Here is a 23,935-nt window from a genome sequence, read left to right as displayed (position 1 = left end):
CAATATTTTTTATTTTTTATTAAATATATATAAAAAAAAGATAAAGATATTTTTCATATAGTGATAATTGACTCTCCACTTTTACTTTTTTTTTTCTTGATACGTATCTCACACTTTAAGAAAGTGCTTTTGCTTTATTAGAAGCAATCTAAGGTCAAAGAAAAGAGCAATATACATGATTAGTTGATTTATGATTACTTATAATTAATTACTTTTTTTTTCTTCATCTTTTTTCTCCAATAACTCTACTTTTTATCTTTTTGGTGAAAAAAGGGATCATCTTTATGTTATTATGTACTTCTACTAATAACATTGTGGGGTACCATAATCTCTTCCAATCATAGTAATGGTTGAAATATGATTTCTATGTTTTTTGAGAATATATATATAGTATAGAGGTGAAAAATAAAGTCATATATAAAAATTTTAATTTGTATCGTAGATATTTGAATCAGTTTCTGCATCGATTAATTATAATTTTTTTGTCCACACGAATATCAAATAACTTCATATAATAATACATATCCGTGTTAGTCTATTGAAATTTGAACCTATACATTGATCTTCCTTAAATGAATGCTCGTAGTATAGGTTTAAATATATATATAACAACAAACTCGTCGTACCTTTTTTCTAATATTAATCACTACAAATGTACAACAATCTTTTTGAGGAAATTTTGTGTAAGAAGTGTCTATAAGCTATGTTATCATGTAACAATGGGTCCAGTTCGAGTTTTGACATGGAAAATTTTTTGGTAGAAAATATATTATTCATAATAGGTCGTCTTAATGACATGAATTCAAATTAATTAGGATTTGAAGCTGCAATATGAATATTTGACATAAAATGAGAAAAAAAAATTGAAATTGGGGAAATTAAATAGGGTTGTGGAGGAATTGAGTAGACCTATCTACATCGAATATTTACACCAATCAAAATAAATACAATACATACACATTATTTATAATTTTTTAGTACTTATGGATAAATACTACGCATCTCGGTCTAATCTCTTTCAAATTATTTGTTTTAGTAAACATCAAGTGCAGATAAATATTTTGTCAAGATCCTCTAGTTGAAGAAATCTTCCTATTTTAATTGAAATTTATTTTGGTGGATAAGTGGATTAGTTTTTACTACTTTCGGTGGAAATTTTGTTTGTTATTGGAAAAAAATGTCATATTGTCTGAGACAGTTTGACTATGTAATTGAGTTTCATTTTTCTAATAATAATAATAATAATTTATTTATTTTCGTCCTTTTTCTGCTAGAATTTTTGGCCCATAATAATTTAAAAAGATTCAATAATTGAGCATGCTAAATTAGCCTCAATGTTTGGTGCAATAAAACTAAGGATAAAATTATTGTGGTCAATAATAGCATTACTTCTTTAACAACACCATTATTAACTTAATTAGTGGTACTTCACTTTTAGTTTTGGCTGCTAGTACTAAATTTTTTGTTGTTGTTGGCTTTTTACGGATAAATTATTAAATTAAGATACATTCATCATTATATAGTCAAATATTGACAATGTTTTGTCATATGAAAGGAAAATACAATTTGTCAAATAATAGTATAATAATGCAATTGATTATACCATGGTTACTTTGTTTATTCTTTACAAATTTCATAATTATAATTCGAACCCTAACTTCTTTGACTATGAAATTGTATTCCTAAACTTGTACTACATGTTTTTACATGTTGTAGATTTACATTGAAACGAAAAGGAAAAAGTTATATAGCTTCAAAAAAAAGTGTGCTCCCTCTTACCTAATTCACGGAATATATCTTTTGATTCGTCAAATTTCAGGAAGAAACTTGATGACATCAATAATTCGAATCAAATTTCAGGAAGAAACTTGATGACATCGACAATTTTTTTTTGCTTGTGTAAGATACTCTGATTTGTCAAATACGGCCACATCAACAAGACACTTGACAACGTCGATAAGTATTTATAGCTTGCGTTCCTGCCTAATATGCCAATTCATCTAAGCTCATGTATTCAATATCTTGTTCGATAAGATTAATTAAGAAAAGATTTGGCAAGTGAAGAGAACATCCGCTACAAAAGAAAGAGTGCCTCGAGAATAAAGCTTTGATCTCGAGTTTTTATTGTCATACAAATATTGATCCATTTTTTAAAAAAAATATCAAATTAAGTCTTAACCTTAACTCACACGCTAATTCAAACGGAGAAAGATTGTCCAAATCATATAACAAAATCAAAGTTCTCATCCCGATAAAATGTGGGATAATTCTCATCAGCACCCTATTACAGCTAAATCCGAACCTCTCTATTTTGCGATTCCATTATCCGATTCATAGCGAGACATGCAAGCATCATTAGTATATTCTCAATTCAATGAGTTTAATTAACTCTGAAATTATGTCAAATAAAGTCGTAACTCTAACTCAATTACAAAAATAATAAAATTAATTCAAACGAAAGAGAATTATCCAAGCCTTATAACAAGTTCAGATTCTTATTCCGATCTTATATACATGAGATGACCTTTCTTTTAATTTCCACGTCATGAAAACCAAAATTCGTCATCGATCCACCGCCTAAAAATACCAAAACGTACCCACAAATATTTTCTCCGGTTAGATGATCGACACGTGTCTTCTAATAAACGGTTTACAAAAATCGAGATTTTCTAGAAAATATAAAATCAGAAAAAGGGAATATAAATGTACAGAATAATGCGGCGAGTTTAAGTTCCAAAGGACCATAGAAAGCTGCGCTTAATGGGCCGGGCCCTACTTAACACAAAAGGGAATTTGGGGCGTGCTATTGGGCCCAGATCTCAATGATCTACTTTTTTCAACGGCTCTGATTTAACTACAATGCATGCGTGCATGATAATTCGTGGTCCTCATGCATATTTTCACGTGCTTCTCTCCGGGATTAGTGTATTTCTCTTCTTGTTCCTTAACTATGCTAACAATATTTAATTAAATAAAATAATTATGTCATTTGGTTGTTAGTTAGGACTTAGGAGTAGAGTTAATTCGTATTTACGCATGTGGAATTATACTGAATATATGATGATGATTGAGGTACCAAATGCATCTATGCAACTAACAACTTGTAAAAAAATTAATTAGAGTTGTGTAACTACGTACTTATAATTCATACGTCTATGATCCTTATTAATTTTCAACTTATTAACAACTTTATTTATTTATTTTGTCAAAATTTGATTTTGTTTTGCTTCTCTCAATTGTCAAACCTGATCGACACGATTCACTTTTCTCTCATGACTTCTTTTTTTATTTCGTTCTTCGTTTTGAACCACAACTTAAATATCTTAATTTCATTCTTTTTTTTGAACACGCAACTTAAATAATATTATGTATTTGTTGAATTGATACACATATTTAATGAGGAGTAGTTTTTTTCAAAAATAAACTAAAGAGTTTATGTAGAAATTACTAACTCTATCTTTTATTATCCTTTACTTATATTTAATTAGGATTGTTTTAGTCACGTAAGTGGCACGGCCCCTTCATTACGCTCAACACCAAAGTCATTACTCATTTCATGGTCTTTTATAATATCGTGTACTTGAGTCGAAATCTCAATACAAATATCGAATAACTGATGAAATAAAAAAAAAATATGTATTTAAATTGGAATTTCAATACAATTATTGAACATCTAATGAAAATATATATAAAAAAATTATGTACTTGAGGGTGTCCTTAGCTATACATTACAAATTAATTAAGGCACTATATTTATCTATATGTAGTGCGTACTATTTCATCTATAATATTAATGACTACTGCACATAATTATCAACGAATGTAATTGCATTCTTTGTATATTAGGTTTGTTGGAAGTACAATTTGACAGCAAAAGAAGAATTATTAGCAAAGTTTTTCTAAACGGAATGTAAATATAAATATATTTTAGTTAATTCGTTCAGACTTGAGAAGGATAAAATTATTTTAGACATGTTTCTTTCCCTCTCGAAACTTTTCTTATTTAAGTGAAAATGCCAAAGATAGGAAGTATCCAATGAGAGAAAGTAGGTCCAACCTCTAAGCATATTAAGAAAAAAAGTTAGATAATAATTGCACATATTTTTGTTGGTTAATTAAGGTTATAAAAAACAAAGAAGAATGATTAGCTTGGAACATACTAATAAGGAAATAGAGTTTATCCTTCTATTCGACCTAACTCATAAAATTTATGTAAAATACATTGTACACCTACTTTTTTTTTTCTTGTTGATTATAGCTCAATTAATCAAAACACCAATATGTTAAAGGCAGAAACATCAAGCTAATTAAATTTGAAAAAAATTCTCAAATTTAATATATATCTTGTTAATGTTTTTGAAAAAACTAAGAGCGAAGAATTATCTCAAGCCATTTGATTTTTTTAAAATCTATGAATTCGATCAATTATGCTTGTAGATCAACGAATAAAGAAGAATATAATGTGCATGATTTAACTTAAGCGAATTCTCACATCAAAATACAAGAAAAAAGTAATGAACTTTATAAAACATGATACAAATTTACATAATATACAATATACACATTCTTCAATCTTTTTATTAATAATATAAAACGAAAATAAATAAATTCATGAAGTCTGTTGAACCAAAATAAACTATACATACACATCTCTAATATTTTTGTCATTTTCTTTAAAAGAAAAAAAAGGAAGATGAAAAGTTTTTTTAAGGTTTTTATTCGGTATTTGATATCCGCATTAAAGTTTAATTAAGTTATATTCACACTACAAAAGTCTTCATTCGAGAAGAAACACTCTCTACCAAATTTTTTTTTCTATCAAAAGCTCAAATACAAAATCTCTAATTAAGACTTAAAATAACTACATTCACTGCACCACGTCAAACTGCGGAATCAAGGAACCCTTTTCCTAGTAAATCCTCCAAAGTACTTTCCAAGTCTCAAAAATGAAAACTTTTTAAATATTTTCAAACAAATTGACTAGGCTAACATGCGCCGACGTTGTGTATTACACGCGCTTAGGAAGGGTCAAATATGAGGGTGGAAAAAAATATCCAATGGATAAAGGAAATTGCCCTTAAAACTGAAAAAAGATGGAAAATGAAAACCCCACGTCGAGAAAATATTTCTTCTTGGTTTTATTTAATACCAAAAATATATTTTTTCTTTTGTCATTTTCTTCTTCCTTTCCACATGAGAAATTTTTTATGTAAATTCCTCCTCATTACCACTCTTGGCACTTTTTGTTTTTCTATTCAAATTTGGAAAAATTGATTGATATGAAATTTTGTATTAGTGGTTGAATCTTTGAGGATTATCTTATTTAGTTTAAGTAATAAGTGATCGTTTCATAGCTGGTTACGAAAATTATTAGAAACGAAAAAGATCAATTTCAAAAGATAGATTATGAGATTAAAAATGAACTGATATAAGATAAAATAACTATAACATATATTTACAAAATAATGTGGGATTCAAAGACTTCGTGTCATGTCCAAGACTAGACATTATGAAATTCAAGAGTAAATAGCACAACGTAAACCCCTACTTAGATATATCAAGAAAGGTATATCCAACTTTGAAATTATATTAAAAAAATAAATGTTGAGCAATATTTAAGATATAGTTTAATGATCAATGATACAATTAAAAATTAATAGTAATATCTTTTTATCCTAATCTTGATGGAGAAAGTTATTTTTATTTCAAATATCTATGTTGATGAAAGATAACATATATAAAATTATTCAAAGTACGTATAAACTGATTCAGACACTCTGATTATTAAAGTATATACATTTTGAGAGATACTCGAATTAATAAGGTGTGGAAATTTCTCTAAAATCATATACAAGGGAAATTACTCCACTATATACCTCCCACCAATAACAAATTCGTGCAATAAAAAATGTGTAGCTTTAAAATATTAAATTAGATTAGTGCGGTAACAAACCAAATAACCCATAATTATAAATATATCCATTAAAAAAGATAAATGAGAAGTTAGGAATTTCGAAAATAACCTTTTACGAAAATACAGTGCAAATAAGACTTGATCGATGTTACTATGTTAGCAATGTTTATGAATTCAGATAGTCGATCTTAACTTAATTTACTATAGTATTGTGTGAAAGCTTAGCAAGCAAAGTACGTTTTCTCATTTCTTTATTAGTATTATTTCTTATATTTAATCAATTCCTAACTTTCTTCATCCAAAGTGTTATTAGTACGATTTCGTGTTAGCTTAGTTTTCCCCCCTCTGTTTTTTTTTTCTCTTTAGCTGCAAGAGTCTCTCTCTAAAGCTGCAAAAGAATCAACCTAAAATATTATACAGAGAGAGAAAGAGTGTGTACAGGATAAGAGCATGCAACACTCTTTTCCATTTTCAAGAAAACAGTAGTAGTAGTAGTATTTGCAGAGAAGAAAAAAATACTAATAAAAATTGAATCTTTTTCATTTTTATCATCTTTTTTTTGAAAAGGGATTTTTGGGGTTTTTATTTCTAAGCTTAGAAAGAGAGGAATCAGAATGATGACCACTTTCATCGAAAGGTCGGTTTCTTTTGATGATAAAGAAAGTTTTTTTTTTTTTTTTTTAACAAAGGTAATTGATAGCTAAAGACCCCTCATGCTTTGGTCCGCGTGCTTTGATGGAAAAATAAACTGACCCCTCTTTGTTTTTTTCTTTATATTCTTCCTTATAATTTGCAAAAATTGAAAAAAAAGAAGAAAGGAATTTGCTTTGATGGGGTGTTGATGGAGAGTAAGGCCCACTTAGATTGCAGAGAGAAAGACCCTTTTTGCAGGGTGGGTGTTTGTTCTTTGGTTTTGGATTATTTGGGCATGCTCTCTGTGTCCAATTAGATTGTTTTCTTGCATAATAACTTAGATTCTCTCTTTGGTCTTTTATTCTCCAAGAAAATGTTGTCATGTTCTGTAGTATGTTTTCATTCCTCTTAAGAATCATTCCCTTGACTTGGAATGTGGGTTGGCAGTTTTGTTAGTTTGAACTAAGAAAGATGTCATCTTGTTGACTTGCTGATTGGTGGGTAGTGGGAGTTTTTTTTGGAAAGATGGGTTCTTTGGTTTTGGTTTTGGGGTTGATGTAAAGGAAATCACAGAGGTTTTTATGGGTTCTGTTGAAGAAAAGAACAAGCCAGGGAGTTTGGTTAGTGGAGCACATACTCTACTTGAGGAAATGAAATTGTTGAAGGGAATGCAGGATCATACTGGTTAGCTTCCTTGTGAATTCTTGTTTTTTTTTCTTGTTTATTGCATAAACATGAAGGCTTTGGTGTTTGGAGTTGTGTACGAGCTCAGCTCAGACTAGGCAAAATATAAAAAAATGAATCTTGAAATTGACTATCTAGTTTTAATAGTTGTAAAAATTGAATCTTTACGTGGATTTTGTTGAATCTTGATGCAATATAGGAGGAGGAAGGAAGCATATTAGTTCTGAGTTGTGGCATGCTTGTGCTGGCCCACTTGTGACTTTGCCTCAGGTTGGAAGCCTTGTGTATTACTTCCCACAGGGGCACAGTGAACAGGTGTGATCTTTTTCCTGTTATTGTTGTTTTGTACAGCTACATTTTATTATCATTTCTTTTCAAAATTGTCTGAATTTGGATCTGTTAGCATCGACTTTCGACGGAATTGTTCAATCCTAGTTCTTCAAACCCTTTATCTGAAGAAATTGATTGAACAGCTTGATGTGGTGCTTTGTGGGTGAATGGGAGAAAATAATGTACCAAGTACTTGATGTGCAAGTTTTATTTTTTTAAAGGTTTCCCACAGATTTATGAGTTTGTTTGTTATATCCAAGAAAATACTGTCTAATTCTGCTGGTTCAAACAAATGTTCCAGGAGAACTGTTTTGTTCTGAGTTCCTTTTCTTTTGTCCTATTAGAATGTTGAAGGGAATCAATACAAGAAGTTGTAAATCTGTATTTGTTGAATTTAAACTTGAATCAAGTTGTAGTTAATGGCTAAGAATATTTTATGCTGATCTCTTAGTAAAGCATTTCTCTTTCTTTTGTTTAAATATCTAAGACTTCTTTCTATATAAGCAACTATGGATATCCTGGTAAATGTATTCTGGTAGTTTTGTTAGTGTAGTTAGGAAAACCATGAAAGGCAAAGATCTCCTATCGATTACTGAGTCCAATGGTCATTTGTTCTGTCCATTCACAGCTTGTGCTTTGTTGGTTGTTAAGATAAGACTATTTCCAAGAGAAGCTGATAAAAATTTAACTTGTTGCAACAGGTGGCGGTTTCCACAAATAGAACAGCAACTTCACAGATACCTAATTATCCAAATCTTGCTTCTCAGTTGTTGTGCCAAGTTCACAATGTTACCCTGCATGTATGTGCTTTTAAGATAATGCTTTTATTATTATATTGGAGTACTATCTGCAGTTAGTCTGATATCATACTGTTGTTTGTTTGTCCTGTCATTTACAGGCAGATAAGGAGACAGATGAGATCTATGCCCAAATGAGCCTCCAACCTGTGAATTCTGTAAGTTTAAAAATCTATTATTTGTACTAAAATTTTATACAGATGATAATGTAATGATAGTATGCATGCTTAAATTCTTTCCTCATATGTGTTCTTGGTCAGGAGAAAGATGTCTTCCCCATTCCAGACTTTGGGCTGAAGCCTAATAAGCATCCAACTGAGTTCTTTTGTAAAACTTTAACTGCCAGTGATACAAGCACACATGGTGGATTCTCTGTTCCTAGAAGAGCAGCAGAAAAGCTGTTCCCACCCTTGGTGAGGCTTATTTTTTGTTGTATGAATTACATTTGCCAAGATGGAGTAAAAGAAGACTTAAAAGTTTCCCTGGCTTCTTGTGTTGTATTTACTTGCTCTTTTAGGATTATTCAATGCAACCTCCAACTCAAGAGCTTGTTGTACGAGACTTGCATGATAATACTTGGACATTCCGTCACATATACCGCGGTGAGCATGCTGAAATTGGATTATACAAAATTCTACTCTCTTTTGTTTCGCTTTGTTGTGGTGGTTGTTCGTCTTTTCATGATTCACTTGGCTATCAGTTTAATGTTTATTCCCCTTGTTTTGTCTTACTGTGTAGGGCAGCCAAAGCGACATCTTCTCACAACCGGATGGAGCATGTTTGTTGGAGCAAAACGCCTTAGAGCTGGTGACTCTGTTCTATTTATCAGGTATTGCAAAAACATAGTAATGAAAGTTGCAGCTTCATGAATTATTCAATGTTGAGAATTATGTGCTTATAAAATTTCAAACATTCTGATGGTAAGCAAGCAAGAGAGTATCCATTACGTTGCACTCACTGATTCATATTTTGAATTTTACTGCTGTAGGGATGAGAAGTCACAGTTATTGCTGGGAGTGAGGCGTGCTAACCGTCAGCAAACTTCATTGCCCTCTTCAGTTCTGTCTGCTGATAGTATGCATATTGGAGTACTTGCTGCTGCTGCCCATGCTGCTGCTAATAGAAGCACATTCACAATATTCTACAATCCTAGGTATGCCTAATAATGCAGCTTCCATTTTCATACTTCACATAGCTGTGAGATTGCCTATAACTAGATGCTTATTTTCTACAGGGCATGCCCTTCAGAGTTTGTCATTCCTTTGGCCAAATATAGAAAATCTGTTTATAACACACAACTGTCAGTTGGTATGAGGTTTGGAATGATGTTTGAAACTGAGGAATCGGGTAAACGCAGGTAAACTTTCCGTGCTGGATTCGTGGGATCACTTGTTAAAATTAGATTCTAATAATCAATCTTATTCACTTTATTTGACTTTGAAGTCCTATTGTCCTCTTTTTCAGATATATGGGCACTATTAGCGGCATTAGTGATTTGGATCCACTGAGATGGCCTGGTTCCAAGTGGCGGTGTCTTCAGGTGATCAAAATTGTACACCGATTATAGCTAATTATCATGTTTTGCTGAATGTGAGCTAATTGGCCCTTCATGGTTTTTTATCAATTTGACACGGCTTATATGAACAGGTTGAGTGGGATGAGCCTGGATGTGGAGACAAGCAGAATAGAGTTAGTCCATGGGAAGTTGAGACACCAGAAAGTCTCTTCATATTTCCTTCCCTGACTGCAGGCCTCAAACGACCTTACCAGTCTACCTTTTTGGGTAAGTTGATCCTTACTTCTTCCTCTCATTTGATTTATTCAAATTTTCTGATAGTTTTAACTTTTGATTACAACAGGAGCACCGACTGAGTGGGACAGTTTGATGCAGCACCGCCCTTTCATGCGTGTTCCTGAAAATGTATATGGGGATCTTCAAAGTTCCTCTATCTCAAACCTATGGTCAGAACAGCTAATGAAGATGCTGATAAGACCTCCTCCTGGCCTTACTGGTCTTCAATGCGGTGTTCCCACAGTACAAGACATTAAGGTTGCGCTACCTCAGGAAGCTAGGAATGTTATACAACCAGCAGGAAACCAAAAACCTGAGCTAATTACTGTAGAAGCTACACCTGCACAAAGTGAAACAAATTCAGAAGTCATCCTTAATCAACCTGTTGGTGTTGTGAACTCTATTTCTTCACAGCAAGCAACTCTGCAGGCGAAGTCTCAACCTCTGGAAAAAGTAGAAACTGACGTTATTGGAAAAAGTTACGAGCCAAGAAAAGAAACTTGTAATTCATCAGTTAAGTTAGATCAGTTTCAGTGTAATGAAGACAAAGTGACTATCAAGCCTGCAAGTCCCCATGATCTTCCAACAGCGAGTGCGACAGCTTCCCACCATAACAGCTTTTCTCAATTACAAGCTACTCCATGGCTCATTCCTCATAACCCTCAAATTGATTCTGCTGGTTCCAACAATATCCTTCAATGCCCCACTAATAATGAGTGGAATCTGTCCTCTCTCCAATCTGCTGCTGGATTGCTCAGATATCCTGTGTCGACCTCCACTTTGACAAAGCATGACAATTCTTTTATGTTGCCTGATACTATTGGTCATGGATTAGCTCCAATTGGCCAGGATTTGTGGGATCATCAGTTGAATGATGTTAAGTGCTTTTCCCAGACAAACCTTCAGGTTCCACTAGACATAACTAACATGCAATTCCTACCCGATTCTTATGATTTTAAAGACCTGTCAGAGGAGAGCCATAACCAAAGTGATATATATAGTTGTCTTAACTTTGATAGCAACAGCGGGAGCACAGTGATCGATAATTCTGTTTCGAGCACAGTGTTAGATGAGTTCTGCAATTTGAAGCATACTGATTTCCAGAATCCTTCAGATTTTCTATTAGGCAACATCAGTTCTAGTCAAGATGTTCAATCTCAAATTACATCAGCCAGCCTGGCAGATTCTCAGAATTTTTCTGTACAAGAATTTGCTGACAACTCAGGTGGTGCATCATCAAGCAATGTAAATTTTGATGAATGTAATCTTTTGCAGAATAGCTCATGGCAGCAAGTCGCTCCACGTGTGCGGACATTTACGAAGGTACGCAGTTTATATGTAGTAGCTATGTGCTATCGTACTTGCTAGCAAAGTTTTTCCAGAGTTGATAGATACTATGCTTATGTTAACTCATTACTTGTGCAATCTTCTTTGTCTCTTTAAACTTATTTCACCACTTTGTTTTTGAGTTCCCTCTGCATTTTCATTATATATCCGTTTATATGCTATGAAATGGTCACTTTTAATCTGACTAGATTTACTGGTGTACAGATTCAGAAGACTGGATCTGTAGGAAGATCAATTGATGTCTCTGGTTTTAAAAATTATGAAGAACTGCGGTCTGAAATTGAAAGAATGTTTGGACTTGAGGGGCTTCTGAATGACACTCGAGGCTCAAGCTGGAAGTTGGTATATGTGGATTTTGAGCATGATGTCCTCCTTGTTGGGGATGATCCTTGGGAGTAAGTTCTCTTTGACACAATCTCTCTCATATTCAGGTTGCAAAATGAAGCGCATACTATGCATTTTTAACTTTAGATCAATAACTTTACAATGCATAATCCAGAAACAAACTCAGTATGATGCTCATCTAATATCTATTGAATGGTCTTGCAGGGAATTTGTTGGATGTGTTCGATGCATCAGAATTTTATCGCCTACTGAAGTCCAGCAAATGGGAGAAGAAGGAATGCAGCTACTGAACTCTGCTGGATTGCAAGGCATAAATGGCTCAACATCAGAATTTCCAAACTGAGCTCAATACAAGTGATCTATGAGAGTTCACAGTGATTGATCACTAGAGTTGCATGGAGCAACATGCAAATGTATTGTTGTTGAACAACTTATGAAGAAGAGGATTCACTAGGTTTCTGTTATATTAGTGTTGTAATTTATGAGTGTTGATGACTCTGTAAGAAAACAGCTTTAGCATATTGAACTTTGCCTTCCATATATTAGAGTTGTTTTCAGCTGCATCTTGTTTGTCTTAAAAGGCTGTTTTTAATGGAGAAAGTTGTTCTGATTTGGAAATGAAAGTACAATCTGTTTGCGAGAGCTGCTCTCGCTATATGCAGGTTTCACTAAGAGCAGATTATTGTAGACACGTAATTTTTGGTCGAATCTAAACTTTTACACCATTTTTAGAGTTTAAATATTTTAAAATTTTAAATTAAATATTTTTTTACTTTTATCTTATTTTATTAAGTTTATTTTAAAAGATTTGAAAACAACAAAAATGAAATCATTTTTTAAGTTAAGTTTTATTGTTTTTTTTTTTAAAAAAGAAATGGAAAGTTCCAAAAAAAATGTATTTTCTTAGATTTAATAATAAGATAGTATTTCTTAATTATAATTTAGAGTAGCTATACATTTATTCTTGTATTCTTATTAGCTGATATTTTTATATTATGTATTATATTTAATTTTAAAAACAAATTTTTTTTTACCATTACTCTCACCCACTACCCACCCCTATATCCTAAACACAATACCTATACTTATGAGTAGAGGTGTTCATGGTTTGGATAAAAATCGATTCAAACCGATAAAATCAAACCAAACCGATTAAATGAACCGATTTAATTTGGGTTTTGGTTTGGTTTGGTTTTAGATTGTTAAGAACCGATAGTATTTGGTTTGGTTATGGTTTTGTTCGAAAAAAATTGAAGAAATAACCGAACCGAACCGAACCGACAATTTATATACATAAATTTTATTATTATTATACATACATAATATATTATATTCATAAACAATTTTAAAGATTTTAGATATGTTCATCAAAATTTATTTATAATTTACTTATGAAAGAAAATATGTCCAAGGTGAGAAAATTTTTTCTTATTGGTTTCATGTATATGAGTGTCTATGGAAATTCTTAGGGGACTGAAAATGTCATTGTCTCTTCCTTCTATGCCAAAATTAGTGAATTTTGAAGTTTTATTCAGTAAATTGAATGATCAAAAGTTTTGTAATGCCGGTCATTCTAACTATTTTTTTGTTTGAATGGATTGTTGTCACTTTTTTCACGTTTTGAATAAATTGTTTCTTTTATTTTTATGTATGGTTAATAATCGAATAACCGAACCAAACCAAATCAAACCAAACCAAAACCGAAAACAACCAAACCGATAAATGTATATTATATTTGGTTTGGTTTTGATAATTTTAAAACCGATTAAGTTGACTTGGTTTTGATTTTGACCAATAATCCACCCAAACCAAACCGTGAATACCCCTACTTCTGAAAATACACATTCACATACAAAAAACGTACAGAAAAAGAGAAGAAAAATCAGAAAAAAAGAAAAACACATCTGCACTACCAAAAAACTACACCAACACACAACACAACGCACACATACGGAAGACAAAACAAAAAAATATACACACTATACACCCTCATATATATCTTTTCTTTCACTCACAAACAAAAGTGAGGTCGAGGTTTTCTTTCGTAGTTTCGAGTTCGTGATTCCTTATTAGGATTGTTTCCTTTTTGTGAATTGAATTTTCGTAAGAGGTACCGTTTGTATTTTTATTTTTATGATTATGTAAATTCCAATGTTATGAAGTTTGATCGAAATTTAGATGTGTTTAATTTTGACACAATAATATTGAAATATTTCCTATTTATTCTATTGTACATTATTTTTCATTTTGTACCATATGTTGTTATCAATTAAGTATCTCTTGTGTCCAATCAAAATCAACTAAATGTCTAAAAGAATTATTCTAATAGTTTGTTTAGTCATCTTTATTAAAAATGTTTATTTTAGAAAAATTAAGAGATGACGAGTTGCAAATTTTTACTTTTTATTTTTATTGGCTTTTGTCATAACTTGTAAGTAAACTAAAAATGTAATATCAAATTTGAATATGAAAATAACTTTTTTTTTATTTGTTTAAGATTTTAGACTTTTATTATTTAAATAGTATTCATAAATAGTATAAAATAATTTAGTCACTAATAATACGCTTAAGCTTTCTAGCAATAGGTAAACATTAGGACGGATATATGACCCGTTAAAAATATTTGTTTCGATTAAGAATGTGATTACACATCTTGAGACATTAAAATAAACTCAAGGATGCGGTTACGCACCTTGTCTAAAAATATAATTATATTTCATTAACTTAAAATAACACTTTTAGATAAAGTTAATAAGTGTGATGCAAAGAAGACATCTATGTTTCTAAACGTCAAGACCAAGAATGCAGTTACGTATCTAGGTCGAGACCAAATAAAAGTTCAACAATAAAAATACGAGTGAAACTGTAGCATATAAAATATATCCAAAAAATAGTTAAAATAAGTATAAGTTAATAAAAGCGACAGTGCTAGAACCACGGGACTCGAGGAATGCCTAATACCTTCCCCTCGGTCAACAAAATTCTTTATCCGAATTTCTAGTTCGCAGACCACATAAAGAGTCATTTCCTTTTGATTAGGGATTAAACAAAAAGGTGACTTGAAACACCATAACTCAATTCCAAGTGACGACTCTGAAAAATAAAATAAAATAATCCCTAATCAATACAGTCACTTAAAATGAAAAAACCCTTTCATTCCAAGTCAAAAAAGGAGTGTGACAACTATAAATGATATATAGCATCAACCTTATCTTGCATTTTTGTAAGATGTTAATTTCATAATTTGAACTTGTGATCTCGTGATCACTTGACAATAATGCACTCGTCTTGACATTTTTGTAAGACGTTGATATCACCTGCCTTGACAATATATTGCATTGCATTAGCTAAGTGCAAAATATTTATGACACGTGGCAAAAAAATCTTTTTTTAAATTTTTAATACGATATCCATGAGTATGAGTACTACTAGTTTCTAATCTTTGAATAAATATTCCCTCAATATTTTATTGTCTTTTGGGTGGCACAAAGAGCCACATAATCGAAATGTATATAAATCTTATTGATACGTGTCTTTTCTCTACAATTCCTTGATGCTTTGAACTTCTAATCTTCCACCGACGACAACCGGCAAAAGGGAAAATCTGTCTATCGGACTCCAGTTAAGAAGAAATGGGTCAATCTTCATCGGCCGAGCAAGTGTCGCCGGAGCAACGGGAAGCAGAATCTATAGCTGCTTCAACTGGAGCTCTTCCTAATCTTCAAAAAGCTTTCTCTGTTCTTTCTGATCCTCAAACTCACTCCATCCCCATTCATTCCCTTCAGGTAATTCTTTTTGTTCCGCTCATAAAGTTTTACCCTTTTGCTTATCTTTGCTCAATTTGCATTTTGGTGACATTGTTTGAATTACCTACAAGTGGGGTTTTAGCAAAAGTTGAAATTTTCTTGGAATTTATGGATTTTCCAAACTTTACCCTTTTGCTTATCTGTGCTCAATTTGCATTTTGGTGACTATTCTTGAATCACCCACAAATGGGGTTCTAGTAAAAACTGGAATTTTGGTGGAATTTATGGATCTCCCATTTCAGTTTTTGAGTTGTTTTTGGGTTGTGCTAAGATGTTTACATTTAAGAGACCTTTTTTGCATAAACCACAAGTGCTTTTGTAGCAAAAGTTGGAACTTTCATGAATTTTCTGTGTTTAGTTATTGTTTTGTGATTAATTTATGTTGTTGGTTACAGAAATGTTTTGGGTTCTCTATTGATGGATCAACAAACGAAGAGTCTGTAGTGCCAAAGGAATTTCCAGTTTTGATGAGTAATTTGAGTTCTTCAATAGTTGACTTGTTTTTCTTGTCTGAAAAGGGAGGTATCAGTTGGGTTGAGTTTCTAAAGGGCTATATAAAGTGTTCTGGAAGGACAGTTAGTTCAGCTTCGCTTAATAGTTTGTTGAGGTTATTTGGGATGATATCTGTTAAGGCAGGTCTTCCGGAAAAACTACAGGTCGTTTCCGATGAGGATGATTGTAAAATCAGTGGATTTTTATTGCCTGTTGATGTTCAGATGCTTCTTTCTATGTGTTGGATTATGTGGTGGGACTCGAACAAGTTGAAGGCTTCGTCTAGTTTAGGTGATTCTGGTCTTCCAGATGTTACACATTTGGTTTTGTCAGCTATAGACTCTTGTGCTGAAGCTGATAAAAAAATGGATTTATGGGAGACCAGCATTTTAGATATGGATATACAACTTCCTGTTGCAAAGATTATAATGTGGGCTTTGAAGACGGTGCCAAGCCTCTCCGATTGCTTTGGAAAATTTGTCCATGCTAGACTGTTTTACGTAGCCGCTCACGAGGTACTCCCATTTTAAATTTAAAAATTCACGGATGTGTCTTGTATTGATTGATTCTTTTGATATCATAAAGGCAATGTGCATTAAGAAACTAAGTAAAGTAGGTGTTTCAATATGTCCAAAGGGTTTCACAAGACTAATTCTTATGGGCAAAGAGAAAAATGTCATACTCCCTCGTCTAAATTTATGTGGAAGTGTTTGACTGGGCGCAAAGTTTAAGAATGAAAAGGAACACTTTTGAAACTTGTGGTTCAAAATAAGTCATAGATATTTGTGCGATTATAAATCATCTTATTAGGGGTAAAATGAGAAGTTTAAATTTAAATTGCTACTAAATATAGAAAGGTGTCATCTTTTTGAGACGGACTAAAAAGGAAGGAGTCTCACATAAATTGAGACAATAGAGAGAGTAGTGTATATCCTAAATGAAAGAACAATTAACCCATGAGTGTCTTCAGTTTTCACCATGGAGTTTCTGCCCGTTAACATGCTTGATAAGCTAGTCTTTCTTAGAAGTGAATTACTGAATATTTGCAATTGGTTTTGTTACCCAATGGCTACTAGTCAATACAAGTCTTCTGAAATAACAAGAGTAATTAGTTCTGTTATCAAAGGGTGCCATGTACTTGATGCTTCCCGTTGTTGAGGTAATGGTTAGATCTCTAAATTTAGTCAACAACAACAATATACTCAGTGAAATACCACAAGTGTGGTCTGGGGAGGTTAGAATATATGCAAACCTTACTACTACCTCGTGGAGGTAGAGAGGTTGTTTTCGAAAGACCCTCGGCTCAAGTGCAACAAATCCAGGTACAAAGAAGGAGGTATAAAGAAGGAGACAGTGAAGAGAATACAACAAGTAATAAGGTAACAGTGCAAAGTCTACCAAAAACAACAATACAATAATGTGATAGTCGAAACATACTTAACAACAAACTAGGGTACTATACAGATTTCTAAGTTCAGTCAGTTACAATATTTCTGTTGTGCTTTCAAGCCTTTCATATCTAATTGGAGAAATGATAAGTTTGTTTGCTGGTTGCAATGATTTAACTGGAGGAGTCTTCCATCTATGTTTAGTTATTTACTACTTTGCTATTTAATGTCAATCATTTGTCCTCCTTTTTCAATTTTTGCATCTCTTGGTTGTTCTCACTGCTAGGTTCAGGACTTGGTGCTGGGTGGGGGGCAGAACAAAAAGAAAGCACGTGAACCATAGTCTTGACTCTTGAGGTCTACATTTGCTTTTATCTATATTTTACTAGGAAAAAAAAGCATACATCTAGTGCGAGTAGTTTTTCAATTTGTAAGTTGTTCTTTTTCATTAGATTACTTCTGTGCATGTTGTGCCTCATGTAGTTTTCTCGCATGCGAAGAGAACCTCTGTAATGTAGAATTGGCATGGATTTCACTGACTCCTTTTTTTGGGTACAAATGTCTAGACATTTTTATGCACATCATAGCACTTTCGTGGTGCTCATCTGAACAAAATAGTTCACTTAAAACAACTACTACTACGCTTTAGTCCCAAAAAAATTGGGGTCAGCTACATGAATCCTCATTTCTTCGTTTAAGCTCATATCATCAACTACTACTACTCTTTATATGTTATATATTTTTGTCTTGCATCACTACCTTAAGGTCAACTCAATATTTCCCGTCTTCTGAAATGCCTAATTCTATCGAGTGTTTTGTAACATCTATTTATCACCTTTTTTTAATCTCTCAAGACTAATATGTCTTCCACTTCGGGACCATGTCTTTGATATAAAAAGACAATGGCAGAAGAATGGAGGGAAGAAAAACAAGTAAGCTATGAACCAACACACAACACCTTTCTCATCTCTCAAGGCTATCTTTAAAGCTTGTTGTCCAAGTAGAACTCTAGTTTGAGTTTGACATCTTACAATAACCCATAACCAGATTTTTATTGGAGTTCAAGTGCTTCATATTCTGGCAGATTGTGTTATTGTCTTCTTGATAAAAGACGAAGATAAGCAGTTATGCAAGTTTCACAGTTGTTATTTGTTGCCCTTGATGCCATATTATATATCAACACTTACCGCACTGTGATCAAGAAATTGGAATTCTGCAATAACTAATTCTGAAGTTGAACTAATAGCAGGAAAAACTTGACCAACCGGACCTTTTCTCGCATGATATTTCTGCAAAGGAAATGAGCGTTGGCCATCTCCTTAATTCTGGAAGGGCTTGGGCTATCTCACTTACATTGAGGGGCACTTTAAGTGAAGAAATTTCAAAAGTATGCTTTCCAAGTGCTGCAGAGGAAGTAGATGATTACCTACTTTATCGGTTAGTACCTGGCTTAGGTCAACTATTAGTCGAACTCTGTGAATTTCTTGTATTACTTTCTATCTTTATGAATTGATTTTCATTTTTCTCCCAACCTACAGGTCTTCCCTTCATGGAAAAGGTCTGAATAGATTCTGGTCAAATATTGAAGGATATAATGCTCCATTGCTAATTCTCATCTCTGCTCATGTGACCAATAATGATGCAAGGAGATGGATTATTGGTGCTCTCATTCATCAGGGTTTAGAAAATCATGACACTTTCTATGGGACGTCTGGTAGTTTATACTCCATCAGTCCAGTTTTTCATGTGTTCACACCTTCAGGTAGTGTATCTGGTCTTACCAGCTCGGAGAGTTCTACATGAATGATGTGCTTAAGGCTAATATATGTTCTTTGACAGGAAAGGAGAAAAACTTTGTTTACAGCCACTTGCATGGAACCGTTAAATATGAAGCTCATCCGAAGCCTGTCGGACTTGCTTTTGGAGGATCCTCTGGCAATGAAAGAATATTTGTGGATGAAGATTTTGCTAAAGTTATAGTTCGTCATCATGCTTGTGACAAAACTTACCATCATGGTCCTCTTTACCCTGACCAGGTATAGTAGATGAGTCATTTAGATGCCTATATATGGCAGAGGTGTGAAAATACTTAGATTATCTTTAAAAAGCATAGTTGTATAGGCTTCCTCCATATTGTTTGTTCCCCTTCATGCCTCTGTTAGTCAAACAAAGCTTTCATTCTTTGACCAGAAAGAAGTTGCTCTTGGCATTTATTGATTTTATTTGTAACTGTGATAAATTTGCAAAACTAGCTTAGAGTCTGCAACACATGGATCCGGTAAAAACACAAATCAACATATCCACTCTTTTGCTTGCATACATTTGTTTAATATACTTGTGACTTGATTAGCATTAGCTACTAGCTTTTATTTCTTGTATAAGTACCAAGGAAAAATGCCTTTTGTATAAATGGTAATACTTCAAATGCTGACCATTGCTCTTTAGAATTTCTTGTTGTTTCTCTTCTGAAGTTCTCAATCATCTCAATGCCATATTCAGGGGTTCTTACCAGTTGAAGCTTCGATTATGGATGTGGAGGTATTGGGATTGGGAGGAAAAAGGGCTAGAGATATTCAATCATCGTACAAAAAGAGGGAAGAACTCTTTACTGAGCAAAGACGAAAGGTAATATGACTTCAGTGGACATTATCACTGCTTCATCATGTTATGAGCAGCATGATAACACAAATTTTTATCTTAACATTATCTACAGGTTGACTTGAAAACATTTGGAAATTGGGAAGATTCCCCCGAGAAAATGATGATGGATATGGTTTCTGACCCTAACAGAGTTCGTCGAGAAGATCGATGAGCTGATTCTTCACTAGAAGAGATTTCACACGATCCAGAACTTTTATCATTATGTACATAAGGAGATGTTCAAGTTTTATATGCTACTTCACTTTGAATAAGATTTGTATGTTTGGTTTCAAAGTCTCTATTTCACGCACTCTCTGTGATCTCTAGTGTCAAAAGTGAGTAAGTTTATGTAGTAAACAAACATAATGCATTTTATGTAAGATGTATACTAGATTTGAGATGCTCTGTTTGGTCAATATTATCCACCATCTATGATTTTTGTACAATCCTAGATAAGACATTTGATAGTTATATTATAAGAGCATGTCTAGATTAATTTTATCTCCTCCTCACTTAATTGATACTGCTCTAATTGAAACAGTTTGAATAAAGTAATAACTTCTTGTTTTTCCAGAATATCAATTACTTTGAAACAAATATAACTTTGCCAGAAAATGCACATACCACTGTTTACTTCAAAGACAGAAGTATTAAGAGTCAATTCCAAAATGAGATCAAACCGTTTGGAAGGAAATATTATTCTTTTGCAGGAATAAATGGAAGAAGAAATGAGGATTGGGAAGGCACTTCAAAGTCTCACAATACAAAGGATAGCAAATTCATGATCTAGTACAAATCTAATATTCTTGTTGACATAAATGCAACAAAAAGCTAGCTTTGCCCCTATTTGAAGATTCATCTCTCTGGAATGTCATATAGCTGATCTAACGCTGAGAAAATGCCCCGATGAGAAGCTAGGTGTGAGTAGCTTTGATTATTGCTTCTTCTCTTCTGCTTTCTTTGGCTGAAAATTTGTAGAGAAATACAGTACCAAATGAATAATTAGGAAAAACGAAGTTTTACATAGACAATACGCTTGTTGGTACAAGTAGCTAGTGATTTATCTCTCAACTAGCTAACAGTTTCAACAAGTTCTCAAACCTAAGCAGCACCAATGCAGAACAAGGTTGTGGTCAACAACGAATAATTTCAAAGTTCTTGGGAGAACATTCTTTGCACTAGAAATAATTTACTTGGAAAGGTAACTTTTTTCTGAAAAGGAATAAGGATAAGAGAGTAATTCATGACTTATATCTCTGGGGAAAAAGAAATGCATATGATTCTAAATGTCCAGATCTCTTTCATATTCAAATCGAAGAAGAACAGTTTTTCCGGGACAAGCAGAACAGAGGGAAAAAAGAAGTGGAAAAGAGAAGGGAACAAGAGGAGAAATATAGGAATTAAACACACTTAAGGCTAGTTTGTAGGGCATGTTGAAAACCTAAAAGCAATTGATAGGCTGTCTGAGCTTAATTTGGTGTCCATGCTTCATAGGTTCAACATCTAAAAGCACAGATATCTAACACTTCCAATTGCTTTTTCCTTCACGACAATTGTCTTCTACACGGTAACTTTCCCTTTTTGGGGGGAAAGACCTCAGGTAACTTAGCCCTAATCAATCAGTTTATGTACATAATAAAGAAGTTCATTTTATTACAAAGAAGTACTCCTAGACTACATTACCTTCCTAGACTAATAACTAGCAACTGATCTTGAAGCATACCAACACAAGTGACTCTTCAGTGGCAACCAAATCAGTATCAACTATCAACTACAAAGAAATATATTCTTGCTCTTATCAATGGTCCGGTTAAAAACAGAAAGTTCCTCAAAGTCTCTTATACAATTAATCTTACATAATCTTTCCAAGGGTCTGATATCAAGCCACAAAGCTCCTCAAAACCACTACATTATCTGTAGAAAGTAATAAGTGAGACAAAAACTGCTTTATCGCAGCACCTCTAATCACAACTCTGGCCATCGTCTAGATTACACTGATCTTTTTGGGATAACTGACTAATGCAATTTTAGATCCATCAAACTGATGTCTTATGAAAACCTAAATGATACATACTGACAACTAGAAAGGCAAAAACCTTAAATGCATCTCCTTTCATGATATAAAGATCCCTTCTTTATGATAGTGGGCTACTCTCCGCATGTTAAACATACCTTCAGCAATCTAAGAATCGTCTCGCATATCATTTTAAAGAAACACACACACAAAGCCACACATTGGCATATAGAAGAGCTAGTAAATGCAACATTTACCTTCTAAAATCAAGGAGATATGAAAGTATTTCAAGAATGTTAACCTGTTATAATATTCACCAAACAAATATTAACCTATTATTCTTTGTCAACAAATTATTACGTGAGGGATCTTAAAACATAGTCATATGCATACAATTAGGTAAACTGATAGCCACTAACTACTACAAGAGAACATCTTACTGTTCTACTCAAGTTTATGCAAATTGGAAGGAGTTTTTATTAGTTTTCATGTTTTAGTTGATAACAATAGGCAGTACAGATGCTAACAAACCCAGAAACACGGATTCGTTAAAGATTAGCAAACAAAAGTTCCAATTTGAAATATAGATCATCAGATAAGAGCTCAATCAGGATGGGATATACAAAATAGCAAATAAGGATGCCCCAGATTCAAAAGTACAGGACGAGCTACAATATAGTAACAGTAATCATGAATGCAACACCTCCAGCACACCAAAAGAGTTCTCATTTCATCATCCAATTTAGACAGTCCAGCTATAGAGGATCACAAACAAACTATATCATCCTTGGAGAAGCATATCTATACAGAGCTACAAATTTCAGAAAATTATAGAAAGATCATAATCTTCTCTCCCCCTCTTGAGGGCAGAGTTAGGGGTGCAAGCACTTGAAAATTACACTACATACACAAGGTCAATAATTTATTTTTGATTCATTTGGTTTCTTTGTGTGTAATTACTTTTTTATATTTTGAATCACCTTATTGAAAATTCCGACTCCGCTACTGCACCCCCATTCCCAACCCCAACCCCAACCCGGGAACACAACCCAAACTAAAAGAAGAAACATAAGCAGGTCTAAAAGCTATACACTCAACCTGTTCGACAATATGCCTCAACCAAATCAGAACAAAAATTCAAATACAATCAATGGAAAAGGGAAAAAGCTATCACCTTTATTCCAAGAAATGGTTGTTTAAGCTCTTCATCAGGAATGATAACAGGCCATTTCTCACCAGCTTCACGAAACATCTGTTCAGTCTCAAGGTACTGACCCTTTTCAAGAATCATGGTACGGATATTCTGTGCCGGTGTAGTAGTTGCATCATAGGTCTGCTCGACTCCATTGACGAAAGTGACAGAGATTTGCGGTGGATGGTCATCCGTGCGGCGCTTGACCTGAACTTGGCAACTTGGGTTTGATTCTTTGGCTTTAGGAGCATTACATTGAGCCAAAAACTCCATACATGAAGCTATGCGTGGATCTAAGGCATTGAATTCGATTTTCACCTTTGACAAGAATTTCAACATCTTCTTTCACTCTTTCTCCTCTTTTGGCTACACTGATTTCTGCTTCCCCTCTCTTTTGAGTTTTGAGTTTTGAGTATATATTTGGATTTTATTTTTAAGTGGGCAATAAAAATTATTTCACATTTAATTTTTAAGTAATTGTGCAAGTATAAAAAACTTTTTATTAAATTTTTTTTTTTGGTAATTAAACAATTCTATTATTCCTTCCATTATAAGTTTATG

At 33.1% G+C, this 23,935-nt stretch overlaps 3 protein-coding genes across 4 annotated transcripts; 2 read left to right on the top strand and 1 right to left on the bottom strand.

Moving 5' to 3' along the window:
* Positions 1-6,449: 6,449 nt before the first annotated feature.
* On the top strand, positions 6,450-12,405 carry LOC102590158 (auxin response factor 5). Its single transcript, XM_006341964.2, has 14 exons — positions 6,450-7,231; positions 7,431-7,546; positions 8,263-8,361; positions 8,460-8,516; positions 8,619-8,771; positions 8,876-8,960; positions 9,097-9,187; positions 9,347-9,511; positions 9,593-9,715; positions 9,823-9,898; positions 10,006-10,141; positions 10,218-11,473; positions 11,702-11,892; positions 12,047-12,405. Exons 1-14 carry the CDS (start codon positions 7,129-7,131, stop codon positions 12,183-12,185), a joined length of 2,790 nt encoding a protein of 929 aa, XP_006342026.1. The 5' UTR covers positions 6,450-7,128; the 3' UTR covers positions 12,186-12,405.
* A 2,908-nt stretch (positions 12,406-15,313) lies between these two features.
* On the top strand, positions 15,314-20,611 carry LOC102589617 (uncharacterized). 2 transcript variants are annotated; one of them, XM_006341963.2, is made up of 7 exons: positions 15,314-15,627; positions 16,044-16,655; positions 18,778-18,965; positions 19,067-19,290; positions 19,368-19,564; positions 20,028-20,153; positions 20,242-20,611. In XM_006341963.2, exons 1-7 carry the CDS (start codon positions 15,475-15,477, stop codon positions 20,338-20,340), a joined length of 1,599 nt encoding a protein of 532 aa, XP_006342025.1. In that variant the 5' UTR covers positions 15,314-15,474; the 3' UTR covers positions 20,341-20,611. The 2 variants fall into 2 exon arrangements, with proteins under 2 accessions (XP_006342025.1, XP_006342024.1); XM_006341962.2 differs by having other exon boundaries at positions 18,775-18,965.
* A 156-nt stretch (positions 20,612-20,767) lies between these two features.
* LOC102589288 (uncharacterized) lies at positions 20,768-23,786 on the bottom strand. Its single transcript, XM_006341961.2, has 2 exons — positions 23,357-23,786; positions 20,768-21,132 (listed from the first exon to the last, which is right to left on the bottom strand). Exons 1-2 carry the CDS (start codon positions 23,711-23,713, stop codon positions 21,103-21,105), a joined length of 387 nt encoding a protein of 128 aa, XP_006342023.1. The 5' UTR covers positions 23,714-23,786; the 3' UTR covers positions 20,768-21,102.
* Between the last annotated feature and the right edge of the window lie 149 nt (positions 23,787-23,935).

The sequence above is a fragment of the Solanum tuberosum genome, unplaced genomic scaffold (genome assembly GCF_000226075.1).
Source record: "Solanum tuberosum cultivar DM 1-3 516 R44 unplaced genomic scaffold, SolTub_3.0 scf00032, whole genome shotgun sequence".
Lineage (NCBI taxonomy): Eukaryota > Viridiplantae > Streptophyta > Magnoliopsida > Solanales > Solanaceae > Solanum > Solanum tuberosum.
Note: the sequence above shows the minus strand (reverse complement) of the source record. Positions and strands in the feature narration are given on the sequence as shown.